The sequence below is a fragment of the Rhinolophus ferrumequinum genome, chromosome 8 (assembly GCF_004115265.2).
Source record: "Rhinolophus ferrumequinum isolate MPI-CBG mRhiFer1 chromosome 8, mRhiFer1_v1.p, whole genome shotgun sequence".
NCBI classification, from domain to species: domain Eukaryota; kingdom Metazoa; phylum Chordata; class Mammalia; order Chiroptera; family Rhinolophidae; genus Rhinolophus; species Rhinolophus ferrumequinum.
The window spans coordinates 83,122,198-83,140,311 of record NC_046291.1 but is presented as its reverse complement, the minus strand read 5'-3'; the positions used below and the strand labels follow the sequence as shown (position 1 = coordinate 83,140,311).

At 38.3% G+C, this 18,114-nt stretch overlaps 1 protein-coding gene across 3 annotated transcripts in view; it reads right to left on the bottom strand.

Annotated features, from left to right (window-relative positions):
- Window positions 1-16,437, bottom strand: part of MAP3K19 (mitogen-activated protein kinase kinase kinase 19) — a 57,426-nt gene extending 40,989 nt beyond the window's left edge. For all 3 annotated transcript variants that reach the window (XM_033111455.1, XM_033111456.1, XM_033111457.1), the window contains exons 1-5: window positions 16,172-16,437; window positions 10,940-11,135; window positions 4,410-4,598; window positions 2,287-2,441; window positions 333-448 (exon numbers count right to left, since the gene is read on the bottom strand). In XM_033111455.1, coding sequence (XP_032967346.1) covers window positions 333-448; window positions 2,287-2,441; window positions 4,410-4,598; window positions 10,940-11,113 — 634 coding nt within the window. In that variant the 5' untranslated portion in view covers window positions 11,114-11,135; window positions 16,172-16,437. The remainder of the gene's footprint in view (window positions 1-332; window positions 449-2,286; window positions 2,442-4,409; window positions 4,599-10,939; window positions 11,136-16,171) is intronic.
- Window positions 16,438-18,114: the final 1,677 nt, after the last annotated feature.

The window sequence follows — 18,114 nt, the reverse complement described above, 5'->3', positions numbered from 1 at the left end:
CTCTCTTTTTTCTTTCCTACCATATCTTATCCAGCATTCAAGAACCACAATAAGTCCCACTTCCTGTATCAAGTTCACAATAAACTCTTTCTCCTCTGACTTATGGGATGTGTCCCTGACACACTGAGCACTTTGAAATGTTTGGACCATGTCTGAAGCTTTTTTGCATCTCTCAGAGCACCTGCTCGTGAGCCTTGTGAAGTCACTGCTCAATAAATAGATGTTGGTTTGATTTTGTTAAATGGGTTCATCAAACATACGTAGAAAAAGGAAGATTTCTAATCAGCGCCCTTATTGTTGGGAAAATTTAAAAGTGGATTACAACTATTTACCTTCTTTTGGCATAGAATTCATTAGAATGTTCAATAACTGCTGTTTCTTAAAACTCTCTAATTGTGACACATAATGTATTGCTGATTTTCCACCAAAATCACAGAGTTTAGGATCTCTAGGAAGAATAGAATCAACATCAAAGATTATTTAGTTAAATCTGTTGAAAAAGAAAACCAATATGAGAGGAGAAACATTGACATCAAATAAATACAAGTAATCTTCTGTAGTTTGGGAAAAACAATAATGACTTCAAAATGTAGGAGACAGAGAGTGACAATTTTTCAAGATTTTTAAACAAAAACAATATGCTGGATATCTGAATCCCACTCCCATTCTAAAAACAGTCTAATATTTGCAGAAAATGTCCAACTTGGGACAAAAATTTTCATAATTCTTTAATGATGCATAAAACCAAGTAAAAGTAAAAACCTTGATAAACTGTTGTTTTATCCTTCCAAATAGCTGACTTGGCTCATTTTTCTTTCCAGTGTTTTAGCTAACTGTTTATTTTCTTGACGTTTCTTTTTTCTAATGCTACCTCCAAGTTCTTTTACCATTCGAAATAGTAGAATGGCATGCATCTCTCTTTAAAACGAAGCCAGTGTGCTTATTTCACAGGCTCTTGGTAGAGCCAAGTGATCTTGTCATAAAATCCCTCTCTGCATGATCTTTCCGTTCCTCTTCACCTTGCCCTGTGGTTAGTAAACCAAACTGGCCAATCTTAGGTCTCCTTGCAACAGTGCTAATAATACCCTCTCTGTGCTGCACTGAATGCTAGGATTAGACATCAGCTCAGAGAGATCCAGAGGGTAAATGATGAGAACTCTATTAACAGATTGTGGTGAGGGAAACAATGGTTAACGTTTCACTAGTCCCGTTCTGTGACAAGGAGCGAGTTGATCATGTCTCCAACCTCACACCTTTGGATTTGAATCTCTTTATTACTATGGGCCAGGGTAATGTTTTAGGATCTGCCACAATATTCTAGTATGGCCTTTTCTCCATCAGGGGTCACGATTCAAAAGAAATAGCATCGGACCAGGAACTAGGGGACTGCCCCTACCTTCATATGTGGCCTTAAGTAGGTCAGTTAACTCACTGGGACCTTACTTAGTTTGCTCCTCTGCCTTGGTTAGTGTTTCTCCACGTGGCATCCTTTGATCTCCTGTATCCTGGACCCCACACCAGGCCAGGTGAACACCATCTCAGGGGTGGTGGCCAGTAATCTCCATTCATAGACGATCTCCTCAGCTGTTTCTTAACTGCATTCTGAGGTAGCCTCAGACTTCCACGTTCATCCTCTTATTCTAACTGATCCTTTTACAATAGCTCATGTTCTTGATGGTCCTGTTGCTTTGAAAGCTCCCTCTTCCTATTTTTATTTCCAAAACAAAATTCATACGAAATACGGAGAAAGAGCTTGGGCCATCTGTTCTTATTTTTATGACAAGCTATCTAGGTAACAACCAGCATTAGGAAACTGCAGTTTAACATGAGAGACTGCTTATGAACCCTCTGATATTTTTTTTAAGTTAATTGTTTATTTTCCCCCTCCTAAAAGAGCATGTCAGCATATAGTAATTTTTCGATAACTGGAAATCTCTACCATACGTTGCTTTTGATATTTGACAATGATTTCCAATATAATTAGCAACAGCCTGGGGGGAGGGAGCTACATACTCAAGAATTATTTGATATCCTAAGTATCTATCAAAACAGTAGGTATTTAACTAAATAAAACAAAAGGCCAATATCATAAGAATTATAGATAGTAACAGATAACATTTGTACAACATTTTGCAACTGCAAAGCCCCTTTTATGGACATGCATGTGCATATAGTATATATAATTTAAAAACCCCTAATCCATATGTCTAGACTTACAAATGACTTCTGTAAATAATAATGGCATAGACACACTTCCCCTGGTGCTGTCTGACCACTCATACTCACGCGCGGTGCCTGAGAAGCTCAGACAGAACCTCCACAGGTCTGTATACTGTTAACATATCGAGACTCTCAAACAGGTCCACGTCTCTCACAGCCAGCATCAGAGGGGTCAAGCCATGTTGGTTTGAGAAATTTATATCCAGGAACTCTTCAGATGCCTTTAAAAGAATGAAACTTTATTTCCATTATGTTTCTTACTGAATGATTATTTATACTAATCTTTGCATTTTCATTGCTTGGCCAAATTCTCATTTTAACTTGAATACCTTCTTTCTCAATGTCTATATTGAGAGGGAGCAGATGAACTGAAAAAACAGTCCTGAGAGACAGACAGACTTACGCCTGAATTTTAGCTCCCTAAGCTGGTTATTGAAGCTCCCTGATAAGGTTATATCAAGGACACTCTGATAAAAGTTGATCAAATCACCCTGATAAAGTAAGGGACACCCAGTTAAACAATGAATGATTTTCATTTGTGACATAATTATACCAAAAAATTATTTGGTATTTATCTAAAATTCAACTTGAACTGAGTGTCCTGTATTTTTATTTGCAAAATCTAGCAACCCTACTCTGAAGGTCAGAATCTTCATCTATAAAGTAGGAATAAGAGCGTTCTCCCTGCAGGATTGTTTTGATGATTGGAGAGCAGAATGTCTGGCACATGGTCAATAAACGTTTGTGGAATGAAGGACTCATCTACAATAATAAAGCAGCTCGTTTCACTGTATTTATATAGTCAAATGGAGGTGGATATATAGATGTGATTTGTTGTTTCAATGTTCTAAATTCATTAAATTTTAAATTTGGATAATTCAAAAACTGAAAAGCTACTGAAAGTTCACATTATCCAAGTTATTTATTTCATAGACCAAAGTAACTCTCTCTAATTTCCATTTCTATTTCACTTTCTGTCATGTCTCTATAGTCAGTGTCTCTACCTCAGTTTCTCCAGGGACAAACGAGAGATAATGATATTACCTCACAGAGGTGCTGTGGGAATTAATTAGTTAACATATTTTTTCTGTCTCTGAAAAGAAACCACCTCTTATATCAAAGCTTGTTATTAGTTAGAACCAACATGAAAGTTTTGAACTGAGAATACCCTTACAATAGCACATTAATTCAGCATTTATTGATTAAGCTCCAGATCCAGTTATAGACACCAGTTTCTTAAAACTTTGCTGCCAATTTTTAGGGGTGAAAAATGTGGTCATGAAACAGGCATTGGATTGCATTAAAGTGGATTACCATTAAAATAAAATGTATTGTCCTTCCAAAAAGTTTTCTAAGGCTCAGTTCATGCCATATGGCAATTTTAGACTATCATTCAGTACGACAAAAGAATTCAGAGTCCTTTGGATTTTGTTGTATATTTCCTTGAACTCTAGGTGACCAGAATATCATTCACTTTTTCTTTATCGGTTTGCATCTCTACTATAAAGCAATGGAAGAAACTGTTTCCTAGCAGCAATTGATTTTCTTTCAGTTGGAAGTTCATGTGATCTGACAGTATCTCTGAAGGTAAATGTCAAGAGTAGGCAGTTGTCCACCACCAATAATTAATGTCCTGGGTTATACATATTATTTTGCAAATTATATTGGGAAAGAGTATAAATGGGTAGAAAATGTAAACAAGAAAGAAGATCAATATCCTAAGAAGATAGCATTTTAAAAATGTATCCTATTAACTCCTTTAGTCACAACTAAATGTTATGCAAAGCACAGCCTCTCTGATTCCCTTTTCAGGATAAAGATAATAACTTCAACTGGTCCAAAGGGATCTAAACAGCAATTGTACAAATGGCAACGATGTCAAGGGAACTCCTTTGAGCAAGTTGACAGTGGTTCTCTGGGGACATCCTGAGAGCACATCATTTCCCAGGTGTGTTGCCTGACTTCTTCTAAAATCCAGCTGGGTAAAGGTGGAAATAGGCTGTGTGACCTTGCTTTTCACCTCAGTGTCCGGTTTGATCCGCTGCTTTCTCATATTTCCTGCCTGAAACTTTCTGGGACTGCATTTGAAAAGAACTTCTTTTTCTTCAAGAGGAATCACACTCTGTGCCTTTCTTACCACCCAACCACCCACCTACCCGAAGGCAGAAGCAAACATCAGTTGAACTGACCAACAAGTGCTGCAGTTGTTCAAGATCGCCTTGCCACGAACTTTGTAGAAGCTGCATTTGGGGATCCTGCATTCCACTGATGGCCAAGAGTTGTCTTTGGACTTTGCAATTAGCCACATGCACTGCGGTTTTGTTGTTGTAATTGCAAAGGGTGATATCTGCTCCCTTTTCCAGAAGAAATCCAACAACCTGCAACACCACAGCATTCTTTTTTAGCATTTTTGAGTTATCAATAGTGTCTTCAGGGCTGGGTAGAAAACTTACATGTGTCTCTGATTTATGTTATAGGAAAGGGGAATAAGAGGGGCACAAAATGAAGGATTGATTTGGATGCAGGTGACTGTTATTTGCCTTTTTTAAATTTGGAAAACAAAAATGTCCATGATACGGATGGTTTGGGGGATGTTGTGTTTTTAAAAAAAACTAGAGGTCTGTGAATATTTTATGTTAAACCCACAAAAAACATTGAAGTCCTATTAGTATCATCTATAATTTAGAATATAAAACCCCACAATTCAGGCTTATATATTCTTGAATATTACAAGTATTTCCACAAGTATTTATAGGGAGAGAATAAACTCTTCAAAATGGTGAAGGCATAATTTACTCAACAAATATGGACTGAGTGACTAGTACGTGTCAAGAACTGTCCTTGGTGCTGAGATTCCAATAATGAACAAGACAGATGACCAGCCTTTAAGGCATTTGCAATCTAGTGAGGAACAGTGATAGATTTAAAAAAAAAAAAAAAAAAAAAAAAAAAAGACAATTGCGACACAGTGTGATAAATGCAATAATAGAGTAAATACAGGAAGCTGAGGGGACACTTAGAAGAAACTTATTAAGCTGTCTTAGAGGAACTGGGAGGACTTTTTGGAGAAAGTGATGTCTAAGTTGAGAACTGCAGGATCAGACTCAGTGAAGTAGGCAAAGACTGGGAGAAAGATTGTTTCAAGCACAGGATATAGTATGAGTGTGAACAAAGTACTGTGAATGCTATGGACAGAATTATGTGCCCTAAAAATTCATATGTTGAAGCTCTAACCTGCAATGTGATTGTATTTGAAGAGAGGGTCTCTAGAAAGTACTTAAGGTTAAATAAGGTTATAAGGATGGGGCCCTGATCTGATAGGATTAGTGTCCTTATGAGAAGAGACTCCCTCGCTCTCTTATCAAGGATAACTCCCAGGTAGACTTCAGTCCATTTTTGTCTATATTCCCTACTGCCACTGCAGACCAGGCCACCACGATCTCTTGCCTGAAACAATGCAACAGCCTTCTAAGAGGTCTCTCCATTTCCAAATACCTTGCATGGAAACCCATTATAATAGCTAGAATCAAAATTCAGATAACACTGTGTTGGCAAGATGTGGAGAAATTGGAACCCTTATACACTGTTGTAAATGGTGCAGCCACTTTGGAAAACTGTTTGGCAGTTCCTCAAATGATTAAACATAGAGTTACCATATGAGCCAGCAATTCCACTCTCAGGAATGTTAGGAATGGCGTGAAAGAGAAATGAAAACATATGACCACACCAAAACTTGTACACAAATGTTCATACTAGCATTATTCATAGTAACCAAAACATGGAAACTACCCAATTTCCATCAATGGACAAATGGATAAATAAAATTTGGTATATCCATATAATGGAATATTCTTCAGACATAAAAAGGAATGAGGTACTGATATATGCTACAACATGGATGAACCTTGAAAAACAGCATGCTAAGTGAAATAAGCCAATCACAAAGAGCACATACTATATGATTCCATTCATATGAAAGTCCAGAATAGGAAAAACTATAGAGACAGAAAGTAGATAGTGGGTGTGTAGGGCTAGGATGGGGAGAGGGAGGAAGACTAGGGAGGGAGAGCTGAAGGGTATGAGGTTTCTTTTTGGGGGAATGGGGAGTTCTTTTTGAGGTGATGAAATGTTTGAAAAATGACTGTGGTGATGCTTGCACACTCATGTAATATACTAAAAAATCATTGAATTGCATACTTTAAATGGATGAATTGTAAGGTATGTGAATTATATCTGAACAAAGATGTTTTTGAAAATATCTTTGCATGCATTTGTGGCCCTGAGTGATCTGATCTCTGCTCTTATTTTCATCCTCATCTTGTGCCACTCTTCCCCCTCCCTTTGCAAGCTCTAATCACCTTTCTATACTTCAAATATGCAAATTTTTACTAACCGAGGTCCTTTCTCTCTGTTATTCCCTCTGCTCTAGCTGCTTTTCAGATGTCACCCCTTATCATTATTTCAGTCTTAGCATAAATGTAACCACATCAATGAGGACTTTCCTGACCACCTTCTCCAAGGAGGTTTCACTCTGTTGGTTACTTCAAAGCACTAATAACCATTTGTAATTTAATGAAATGCTTTTTGTTTCCTTATTTATCGTGTTTTGCCTTCATTAGACTGCAAGTTCACAAGGGCAAGAGACCTTATCACATGAATAAATATTTTATGAATAAGTGAATGATTTAAAATAAATAAATGGTGATACTATTTAATAAAATGGGAAACACTGATGCTGGTGTTCCCCAAGAGGATTAATATTTGGGGGGAATGATAAATACACTTTGAACATAATGTGTTTGAGATGTCTGTGACATAAAAGTGGAAATATACAGATGGAAGCTCAGCAAAGTATATACAGCACTTCAGGCGAGAGATGTGGGATGAGTTACAGAATTAGCTGCCATCCCCACATTATTGAGGAATACCACCATTTAACGGATGAGAAGAAAGAATCCATAAATGAGACTGGGGAGATGTTGCCAGAAAAGGAGGAGGAAAACCCAGAAGGAAGCCAATGGAAGAAAGCATTTCATGAAAAATTGGTGTGCGATGCTGCTAAGAGCTGAAGGTGCCCAGTGATGTTGTAGGTCACGTTGGAAGAGCAGTCTCTGTGGAGTGGTAGGAAAAGACGACAGACTGCAATCGTTTGAAGCGGTGAGGAAGTGGAGACAGGGAGGGTTGACCAGCAGGACATTCTCTAGAGAGGCTGTTGAAAGACAGTTCTCCAGAAACTCCAGAAATTTGGTTTCTGTAGGTCTTGTGAGCAGAGGCGCTGATGAACAACCTTGGAAGATAGAGATGGTGTCTCTCTCGGGAGCATCAGGAAGATATGCTTCCTGGTCATTATTAAAGATCCAGGCTTTCTAAGCTCAAGGCTCCTTTCTTATAATTCAACTCACTGTATGTGACGATATCACCTCTTCATGTTGCCCTATGGGAATGAGGGCTCAGGGAACTGAAGCAAATGCTGACTATTGCTATGGAAAATAATGAACTGCCATTTTCCTCTGACCCAGGAGTCTTGTGTCTTCTGCCAGACTCTGAAATGATGGCTGGCTGCCTTACTAGCTTGCAAATAAGGAAAAATATCAGATGCTTCACAGATGATAATTTTTGCAAAAGGTGAAATTATGAGAGAGACAGGAATAACAGAGGAAGAATGAGGGCTTCCTGGACTAATGAGTGGGATTTAAGGAAAGTTCATAGGAAGTGGTAGCAAATGGTATATGAAGTGTTGACCAAATTGTATGGTAAATTGGATCCTCCACTTTATTGATTATAAATAACTGTTTAAGGAACTGGGAGGTAGTTAGGCTGAGTATCAGGAAATAATTTCAAAACAGCTGTTCCCTGGTTTTTGATAAGTCCTCTGTGGGTGGTATCTTCCTCACCAATTGTAACAAATACAGCTAAAATTTGTCCTGGGTGCGTGGAAGATTCTACTCCCTTTCAGACAACAGTTACAGAGATGCATATTTTCACTGAGCATGAAAGGAGGAAAATTCGTGGCTGAAAATGGGCAGAAACCAGGCAAACGTTGAACTTTGGCTGGTTCATTTGGGATACGGGTGGTTAAGATGCATAACGCTTGTGAAGGAGGAGTGATAATAGTGATAGCTTACAGCTCAGCCCTTTCTGCTGACAATCTTAGATCAATGTAATGACGATGGTAAAGTCTCAGAATTTTCTGTAGTGGGCTTCAGCTGCTTTAAGAAAACATTGGCTTTCTTGGGGAGATTTCCCTGCGACAGACAAATTCCTGTGGTAAACCACAGATGAGGCATTAACTAGTGTTCAGTTTCTTACTGGCCTGAATTGGGTTACAATGCTGATGAAACTGACTCACTGGAGAAACTGAAACAAAGAAATCTTGACAAATTCTTGGGATTAGCCCCGCTGCCCTGGAAAATTCCCCTCGCCCACATATTAAAACCAGGTGAAAATTTAAGATGTTATCATGACAATGAGTCAGCAAGTGATTCAAATTAATGTAAAATCTATTTTTTAAAAAGTCCTTCTGTGAAAGTTAAGCCTGAGTCAACCAAACGCTTCAGCTCCAGTCAGAAAGCGATGGGTCTGTCACCAATGAGTCAAGGGATCCCTGAAGTTGAAATATATGATGTCAGTAATATATCCAAAGCCCCCTCATATAGGGCTTTGGATGCATAAAAGCCCTTCCCAAATGAAAACTTTGGGAGTTCATTTGGTTGAGCAATGGGAAGCCTCCATGCTTCTGGAAACCAAAACTAAATATGCCTTGCTCGTTTGCCTATAGCCACTCTCTTGCTCCATGATCCTATCCCATTCTTCCTCCTGTACCACAACCTCAGCTGCTTTAAGGTAAAAGATCATTAGAAGTGGGACCAGGGATACCCTGTCTACAAAGGGGACTGAAGGTCATGGCAACCCATGAGAGTATTTTGCTGAACTTTGGGGAGGGGAGAGACTAAAACTTTTATGGCTCTCTTGAAGTCACCATCTTGCCCACCCTTGGGAAAAGTGGGTGTTTGAATTCAGCTAATGGGGTTTGGGCAAGCTTTGCAGTGGGGAAGGAAAGCTAATGTGTTACTATGGGTGAGGCCCTTTGGGTCAGTTCAGTATATTATGGCCGTGGGTTCGTATATCTGAATGTGTAATAGGAATCAATGTATTATAAGTGTATACTTCCCAATCCCATTAGTGTCAGGAAGGATTCTTCTGATCATGATGAGCTAGTAGGTAGAAAAGAGCTAGTATCCCTTTCAAAGAGTCCCTGACCCTTGATGACAAGGAGTCATCAAAAGGGAGGAGGTATCTAAGTACATTAAATGCTAATACAAAGTAGCATCATTGTTTGCAATAACATAAATATGAAACCACCCACCTGTCCATCAAAGTAGGATAGACAGATAAGATGTGGCGTAAGTGGAATACTAGATAGCAGTAAAAATGAAAAACCACAGCTACTTGTGTCGAAATGGATGCATCTCAAAAACACAATAATGAACAGAAGAAGCAAGTTACAGAGAAACACATGCAGTGTGAGTTTGTTTTTATAAACTTCAAAAACAGGAAAAGTTAACAATGTATGATTTAGGAACATATGCAGAAGTTGGAAATGATTAACCCAAAATTCAAGGCAATGATTAAGTGGGAGGACGGGATTCAAGAGGAGCATATCGATGGTATTTGAGGCACGGTGGTGTTCTCATTTTTGGCTTAGATGGTTGATATGTGGGTGCTAGTCTCATTTTTCTTTTAGTTGTACATACATGTTTCTTTTTAAAAGCATATATGCTAATATTTTACAGTTTGTTTAAAAGGTGTTAATAGAAAAGAATCAAAAGAGAAAAAGAGCTAAGAATGAGCCAAGAGAGAGGCTAACTGAGGTTGCCAGGAAGGGGTAAGGGTCCATTTGCCTTTAGACTCCCAAGAACTTGTGGTAGAGGCACCGACCTGTGCAGCTGAGTGAAATTCATCTTTTTCAGCATAGTTTCCTCATTCCAAGCCCTTTTCTATAACCATTGTAGCCACTTCCTTGCTCACCCTCCTCAATGCCAAGTGCTTATATTGTTACCACTTTCACCTACGTTCTTAAAAAGGGTCTTATAAGTTCCACACGCTGTGGTATACATGATCAATAAGATTGAAAGGGATTATTCACTCATTAGTTTATTCATTTAATAAATATTTATGAAGCACCTAGGTATGTCAGGCACTCTAGCTGTGTATATAGCTAGAGGACAATCTTCTGCCCTTTTATGTCTTACTGTTATTTATGTACTCCTCTTTCCCTACTATCAGGATTACATGCATTTGTTAGAACAGGGAACACATTTCCAGGTACTGATGGGCCTGAAGGTGGGAAGTTAAAATGAGGAAAAACGCAGGCTCCATTATGTGGTCTCACTGGACCATTAGCTCCTCAAGGGTGACATCTGATTCAACTTTGTATCTAACATGAAGTCTAGTATATTGCCTTGGGTATAGCAGGAATACTTGTTGACTGAGTGAGGGAATAGCTAAAGATGGCAACTGTCTAGATTATTTAGGGTCCCCCAGTTCTCCCTCCAGTAGCCCCTCACACCTTATCTCCACTGCCAACCCCTCTTCCCCCCGGCTTCATGCCTTCAGATATTCTTTCATGGAGGTGGGTGATAATGCTATCCCCAAACATCCCATCTTGGAATCCTTATCTTAGAAGATTATCCATGGACCCCTGGACACCACACGTTACCTCTGTTAGATTTTCTTCTGCTGCAGTAATGAGTGGTGTATTCCCAGTCTTTGGATGCTGAAAGTCAAGGTTTCCAAGGATGGAATGGACTTTAGTAATATGGTCACAGATGAGTTCCACATCACCTCTTGAAATTACTTCCAGGAAATCATGAATCAGTTTATTTTTATTCATCTTTCTTGTTCCATATAATGGCCTTTAAGAGAAAGTAAATGATTTAATTAAATGACAGCTCACAAAAGAGTGGGTGATTCAAATGTAACATATTCTATTTTTAGTGTCACCTGTTTCATTCTCTTATATGTAAAATATTGTAAGAGTTTTAAAGACAATTTTGAATAAGGGTGAAACCCATAATCCCACCAATTTTGGTTCTTTGCACACATTTTGTAAATTAGGAACAATAATAATTTTAGTATCACTTTGCAAGATCTGCTATGGTGAGGAAAGGATGGATCAACACCAGAATAGAAAGTGTACAAGCTTTGGAGACTCGTAGAATCTGGGTTCAAATCCCTCATTCACAGATTATCAACTGTGTATTCTTGAGCATGTCACTCAACTCTTCTGAACTTCATATACTCATCTCTAACATGGAAATGATAATGCCCTCTTCAAATGGCTAGTGAAGATTGGAAATACTATATACAAAGTGTTGGCTCATGCTGTTGGAGAAAATTCTTGTACGATTTTATTTTCTTTAGTGTTCTGTTATTAAAACTCCTATAAGTATTTTCTTTGTGGAAGTCTGATCTTCCCAACAATACTGTAAACTCTTCAATAGCAGGGACCTTCCATGCCTTCTGCTTTTGTATCCTCCATAATTCTAGCACAGTGTGAGTCATTGAAGAACCTGGTGGCCACCATTAGAGATTTTCCAGGGAAGTCTTAATTTTAAATATCCCCTCAGTTTTCTAAATCATTGAGGTAGCTCTTAAATTGCAATTTTTGAAATCACCAAATGGCTTCCCCCCCATGGACCTCTTGCTGTTGGAAACAACACAAAATCCTGTCTTAGACTCTGTATTTCATTTTCAGCTTGGGACACCATAGTCATATGCTAATTCATTGAGTGAGCAATTTACTTACAACGAACTGGCATTTGTTTGGAAGCAAAAGAACAAAAGGCCCGTTTCATAGTACAATTTTGGGGAGAAAAGCTTAGAAAAATACACAGGAAAAAGTCTAGAATTGGTCTTCAACGTTCTAAACACACAGATGCCTTCAGAATACATGGGCCAAACTACATGGAGTGGTTTTCTCAAAGAGAATATGTACTTCACCCCAGAAATAGTACTGTTTGATAAATTCATCCATTCATTTAAGAGGATAATAATATCCTCTTCAGGATCTTTCATTGACTTGTCACAATAGATCATAATATAAAATAGTTAAGACAAAATACAAGGAAGAAAATACATAATGAAGTGTCAAAGCAAATGATAGATATTGAATCTTATAGATGCCAGAGAAATGAGATGGTCATGTGAGCTGGAGCATCCATGGAAAGAAAGGCATCAATAATATTTGGAGACCCTGAGTGAAGGAGGAAGGTCAGGTTTGAGTGGGGGAAGGGCACGAACAAAGGCCTATACCCAGGGTCAGTGAGGAGGGAGTGGACCCAGTGGGAATTTCCACTCTACTGCTGAACAGGCCTGGAAGGCCAAGGACCGCTCTGAATAGTGCCTTTTAGAAACGCTGGCACGTTAGGAAGATTATTAGGATAGTGAATAGAAAAGCACAAAGAAAAAAAAATTGAAAGTAAAGCTTACCAGGACTTGTGATAGATTGGCCACAGAAAATGAAAGATGGGTCCAAGAGGGAGGGGTTGGGCAGCTGGGAAAGGCCTGATGCGGAGGAAGCACAGGTTTACATTTATGGAATCACAATAGATGGGGTCAGCAGCAGAGCCAGCAGGTCAGGAAGGCATCTTGTATCTTTGGCTTTTGAAGAAAAGTGGCCTTTGCTTAGTGCAGTTTCCTACACTTCCTTGAGCATAAGTGTTATGCAATACCTTTGTTATAAATAACGATTTCCGGATTCCTTTTGCTTTAGTAGGTCTGACATGAGACTGGGGACTCTTCTCCCTTTTTGTTTTAATTTAAAAAAATTAATAGACTGTATTCTGTAGAGCAGGTTTAGGTTCACAACAAAATTGAGTGGAAAGCACAGAGAATTCCCATATACTCCCTGACGCCCCCCTCTCCGCCCAAACACATTATCAGCATCCAGCCCCAGACGTGTACATTTGTTACAAGTGATGAACATACATTTTGACACATCATTATCATCCAAAGTCTAGAATTTACATTAGGGTTCACTCTCAGGGTTGCACACTCTAAGGGTTTGGATAAATGTCTAATGACATGTATCCACCGTTACTGCATCAGTAGTTTCACTGCCCTGAAAATCCTTCATGCTCCACCTGTTCCATTCCCCCTCCTCTCTAATCCCTGGCAACCACTGATTTTATAACTGTCTCCAGGATGTACTTTTTCTTTTTTTTTTTCTCAAGCATTCAGATGATTCTTATCATTAGACAACTTCTGGAAACACCGACCTAGGGATTAGAATCCAAACCTCAACCTTTCTTGTAATTCACTTTATTTTCTCATCGACATTTATCATTTCCACTGTTCCTCTTGATGTAAGTTTCCTAGGATAAATAATAGTGTTTCCCCAAATTTCTAGTAGAGAATAAATTGAAATAGAGAAGCAATTCCTAAAGTCTTTTCCTACCTTTCTTCAAAATGACATCACGTAAGAAAACCAATACCATAATAAAAACATTTATTAAATGCTTACTATATGCCACACACATTCTAAATGCTTTACATATATTTTGTCTGTTTAATTCCAAACACCACCGTCAGAACAGTAGTATTACTATCCATATTTTACAGGTGAGGAAGGCAAAGCACAGGCATTGGCAAAATGGGATCTCACACTGGAGAGATGTGTCCGTGCCCCAAAAGACTTAATGGAACTAGTATTTAAAGGAACATTTGTAAAATAAGCCTGTTTTCATTTCCTCATTTGCATCTTAGGTAGAAGGGTTGGGTTAATCATGCTCCTCGATGGCAGTATTGGGCCTTGTCCGGTTTTCCTCTTGTTCACGTGTCCCCCCTTCAGCTCGGATCCCCTGTCCCATTTCCCTCTGCCTCACGGAACCCAACCTAACGTGCCTGGAGGTAGCCTTGTATGTCTTTACAAGGCACATGGTACTGTTATGTGTGTGTGCCTGTTTTAAATGTGCAGAAATGATGTTGTATCATAGATCTTGCTACTTATTTTTTTAACTTAACACTTTGTTTTCAAGCTTGAGCCTTATACTTCTGCGTACCCCTGGTTGTTTGCTTCCAATGGCTGTATCGTATGCATCCACCAGATTTTATTATCCCTTCCCTTGATGATTGACATCTAAGTTGCTCCAACTTCCCACTCCATAAACAACATTGTGATAAATATCCTTGTTCAGGCTTTGTCACGCACTATGCAAAAGTCTCTCTGGGGTGAATGGGCGTATTTAATTTCACCAAATACTTCCGGATTGTTCTCTAGAATGGCTGTCTAAACTTGCACCCCACCAGTAGTGCCTGTTTACTTTAAGCTTTCTTCTAAAGGAAGCCGACATTTGGTTGATTGCTGTCGCTTAATCGTTATTACCCTAGTCATTAGCATTAGATAAGCGGTGTACTTTGAACTTTACTAAGGGCTGGCTGAGGGAACAACTGATACACTCGAAATCAGGCCACAGAAAATTTGAAAACCAGTATACATATCTGCCCTAGCAAATTGCTTTACAACTTGTATTTTTATAGTTATTTTTGAAAATGCAACACTATTTGCAATATCAAGTAAAAGAAATGCTTTTGAAAACAAAGGATAATTAAAACCTGTCCTTCACTAAAGCTGAAAATCAGATATTCAAATAACAAGGAGGCAAGAAATATACATTTGTATCACCAGCTTATTCATAAAGTGGAAGTAAGACCCCCAAAGGTATTTTTTCCCATAGTTATTACTCCTGGCAATGAAATGACAATGTATGTTATGGAGTTGTGGTTTAAATTAATTAGTTGTGGTTTAGAGAGTATTATCTACTCTCTAAATAAAAAATAAAAATTAAGATTTAAACCAAACTGCAACCTGAAAATTATCAAATTGAATCACTAAAATACTGGGCAATGTGGTCATTATATGGTCATCCATTGTCTCACATGCTCACTAGTGACTAGAGGAAGACAGCAGCAGTATTCCTATATACAGAGGGTGCCAAAAAAATGTATACACATTTTAAGAAAGGAAAACTGTATTAAAATTTTAATACTCAATAAATACCGATTAAAAAAAGATGAATACAAGTCACGTTTGACTTCTGCAATTACAAGAAGTGCTCAAAGTGGTTACCATCAGCATCCAGACACTTCTGATTACGTTGGACTACTGCTTGAGCAACGTTGACCAAAGTGTCCACTTGTATACATTGTGTCGGCACCACTGGTACAGTTCTCTCTTTCAATTAACATGGACAGACCCACATTGCTTTTGATTAGTGAGCTCCCTACATTTCAGTCTGTACATTTCCATTTTAAGTTTTTTTCATAAGAAAATTTTTCTCAGTTTTCCCTTTAGGATTATTTTGATCAATGATTTATAAGCAATAATATTTCATTCCACAAGGATTTCTGATGTAGCATCTATTGAAGCCCAGTTTCTTTTATCTTTAATTGTGTGCACGTTTAATTCTAAACAAAATCTTTTTATTACATTTTACATTTGATTTGGAATCTTATGTAATTAAAACAAAACTATCAGAATCCTCTTTCATGTTGAGAAAATATGACCAAGGACACATATATACAATAATAGGTGATTACAAGAAAGTTTATACCATGTAAAGTCAACACATGTTGAGGTGATTAAAGTAAAAGATTGTCCCTGGGTATAATTCAATGGAAGCAAGTATTTTATATGCTGTTCTTGTTTTTACCAATTTAGACTATGGTCTAGAGGCATTTGCATAAAATATTAGAAGGGATTATCTCAATATTGGAAAAGTCAAAAATAGCTTATGACAACAACTCTAACAATATAATTATTTGAGATTAGGACACACTTTTCTCTATCAGTTTACCCGATATTCCTCCTCTGGGATACCCTTTGGGGTGAAGAAAAGTTATAACATATGGTATTATCTTAAATGTGATGAAAAGTGGAGATTTGGCTTACCTATGGTGTGTTTTGCCCAGAGAGTTGGTACACAGTTGAAGAAACACCAAGCCAAACAGCAGTCCACGTCATCCTAATTCATTGTGGCATTGATTTCAGGGACAGCTTGTCAACTTGCACTTCAACAAGGGGTACGTTTAAAAGCAACATAGATTTAGATTTTTTTCGTTGATTGTTTTCCACTGTTACACAGCTCAAAGTACTTTTGAAAAAATAATTAAAGCTGGTTCTGCGTGCACAAACCCTTCAGTTAGCTGCAAAACGACTGCTTAGTTTACGGGCTGTCACCCAGGCAACCATCCACTGTGCACTTAGCTTGGAGAATTGAAAGCAGGACAATCTCATCCAGGAAGGAAAACAAGTATTGTATACTCCTCAAAGTTGCTGTTTGAGTGCTTAAAAGAGTTGTAACCTGTGTATTTCCCTGGTTGGCACAATTGCTATTATCACCGACCAACTGAGATTTTCTCCAGGAAAGCCATACCTTTGTAATCACTGTAATATGCCTGAAGGGCTGCTTTCCAAATCTGACTGAATCTTACAGAGTGAGAACCCAATAGATTAGGCCCAAAGTGGTTGTATTATAGAGTCATGCTTGAGAAACCACTGGTGAATGAAAATTCTTACATTAGAACATATTTCTTGTTTATACCTGTGATATTTCCAAGCAAATGCTTCAGGAAATGGACTACATTTTTTTCATCACCCAATTCAAACTGAAGCAATCTGATATTAATCCAAGCACATACAGGCTGTTACTCTGTTTTACTTTTTACAACCTACCTTGTTTTCTCCTCCCGGTAAGAATCGTACGACAAGAAATATGTTCTAATGTAAGAATCGCTTTTATGTCAAGAGAAAGTGAGAATTACTATGGGTTTCTGATGTTTAGGATCTCTGCAGGACTACCCTTGGGTTCAGGCTGGTCTGCAACCCATCAGTATTTCAATTGGTTCCCCAAAGAGTAATCCTCTTCTTGTCTCTCATTTTGAGAAATACATTCATTCAAATCATGTTTTATCAAGAAATTCAGATTTTCAGAAACAGTGGTGAGTCAGGCATGCAAAAAACATACACAATATTAAGTGATAAGGCCACCAAGGAACTGTGTAAAAGGCTCTAAGGAAGCATGGAAGGGAAGTGTCTAACTTTCTAGGTTGGAAGAAGTAGGGTATATTAGTTTTCTAGGGCTTCCATAGCAAAATACCACAGACAGGGTGGCTTACACAACAGAAATTTATTTTGTCACCGTTCTGAGGCTGGAAGTCCAAGATCAAGGTTGGCAGGTTCGGTACCTCCTGAGGCCTTTCTTCTTGGCTTTCAGATAGCTGCTTCTCACAACGTCCTCATGTGCTCTCTTCTCTGTGTACTTGCATACCTGGTGTCTCTCCATGTGTCCTAATCTCCTTTTCTAATAAAGATTCCAGTCAGATTGGACTAGGGCCCTCTCTAATCTCCTTTTTAAAGGCCTCATCTCCAAATACAGTCACACCCTAGGTACTAGGGCTTAGGGCTTCAACATATGAATTTTGGGGGAACACAGTTCAGCCCATCACAGAATTACATAGGGAGCCTTCGGCAAAGAGATAATGATCTGAGCTAAAACTTAAAGGACAAATAGTTCACCAGGTAAACCACAGACAGAAAGACCTTGCAGGTAGACTAAACAACAGCATGTCTATAGAAAAGATAAAAGCACAAAATATTGAAAACATTTGGGGAGAGACATGATCAAATCTGTGTTTTAGAAAGTTCCTCCTGACAGCAGGATTGAAAATTAATTGAAGGAGAGGGACAGATAGAAAAGTTTGAAGATTATTGTAATGTGTGTGTCAGGAAAAAAATAATGCTGACTTAAATCAATAACAGTAAAGATAAATGGAAGGAGCTGAGTCAAGAGATTTAAAAAAAGAAAAAAAGCATGTTTCAGGTTTTTCAGGAAT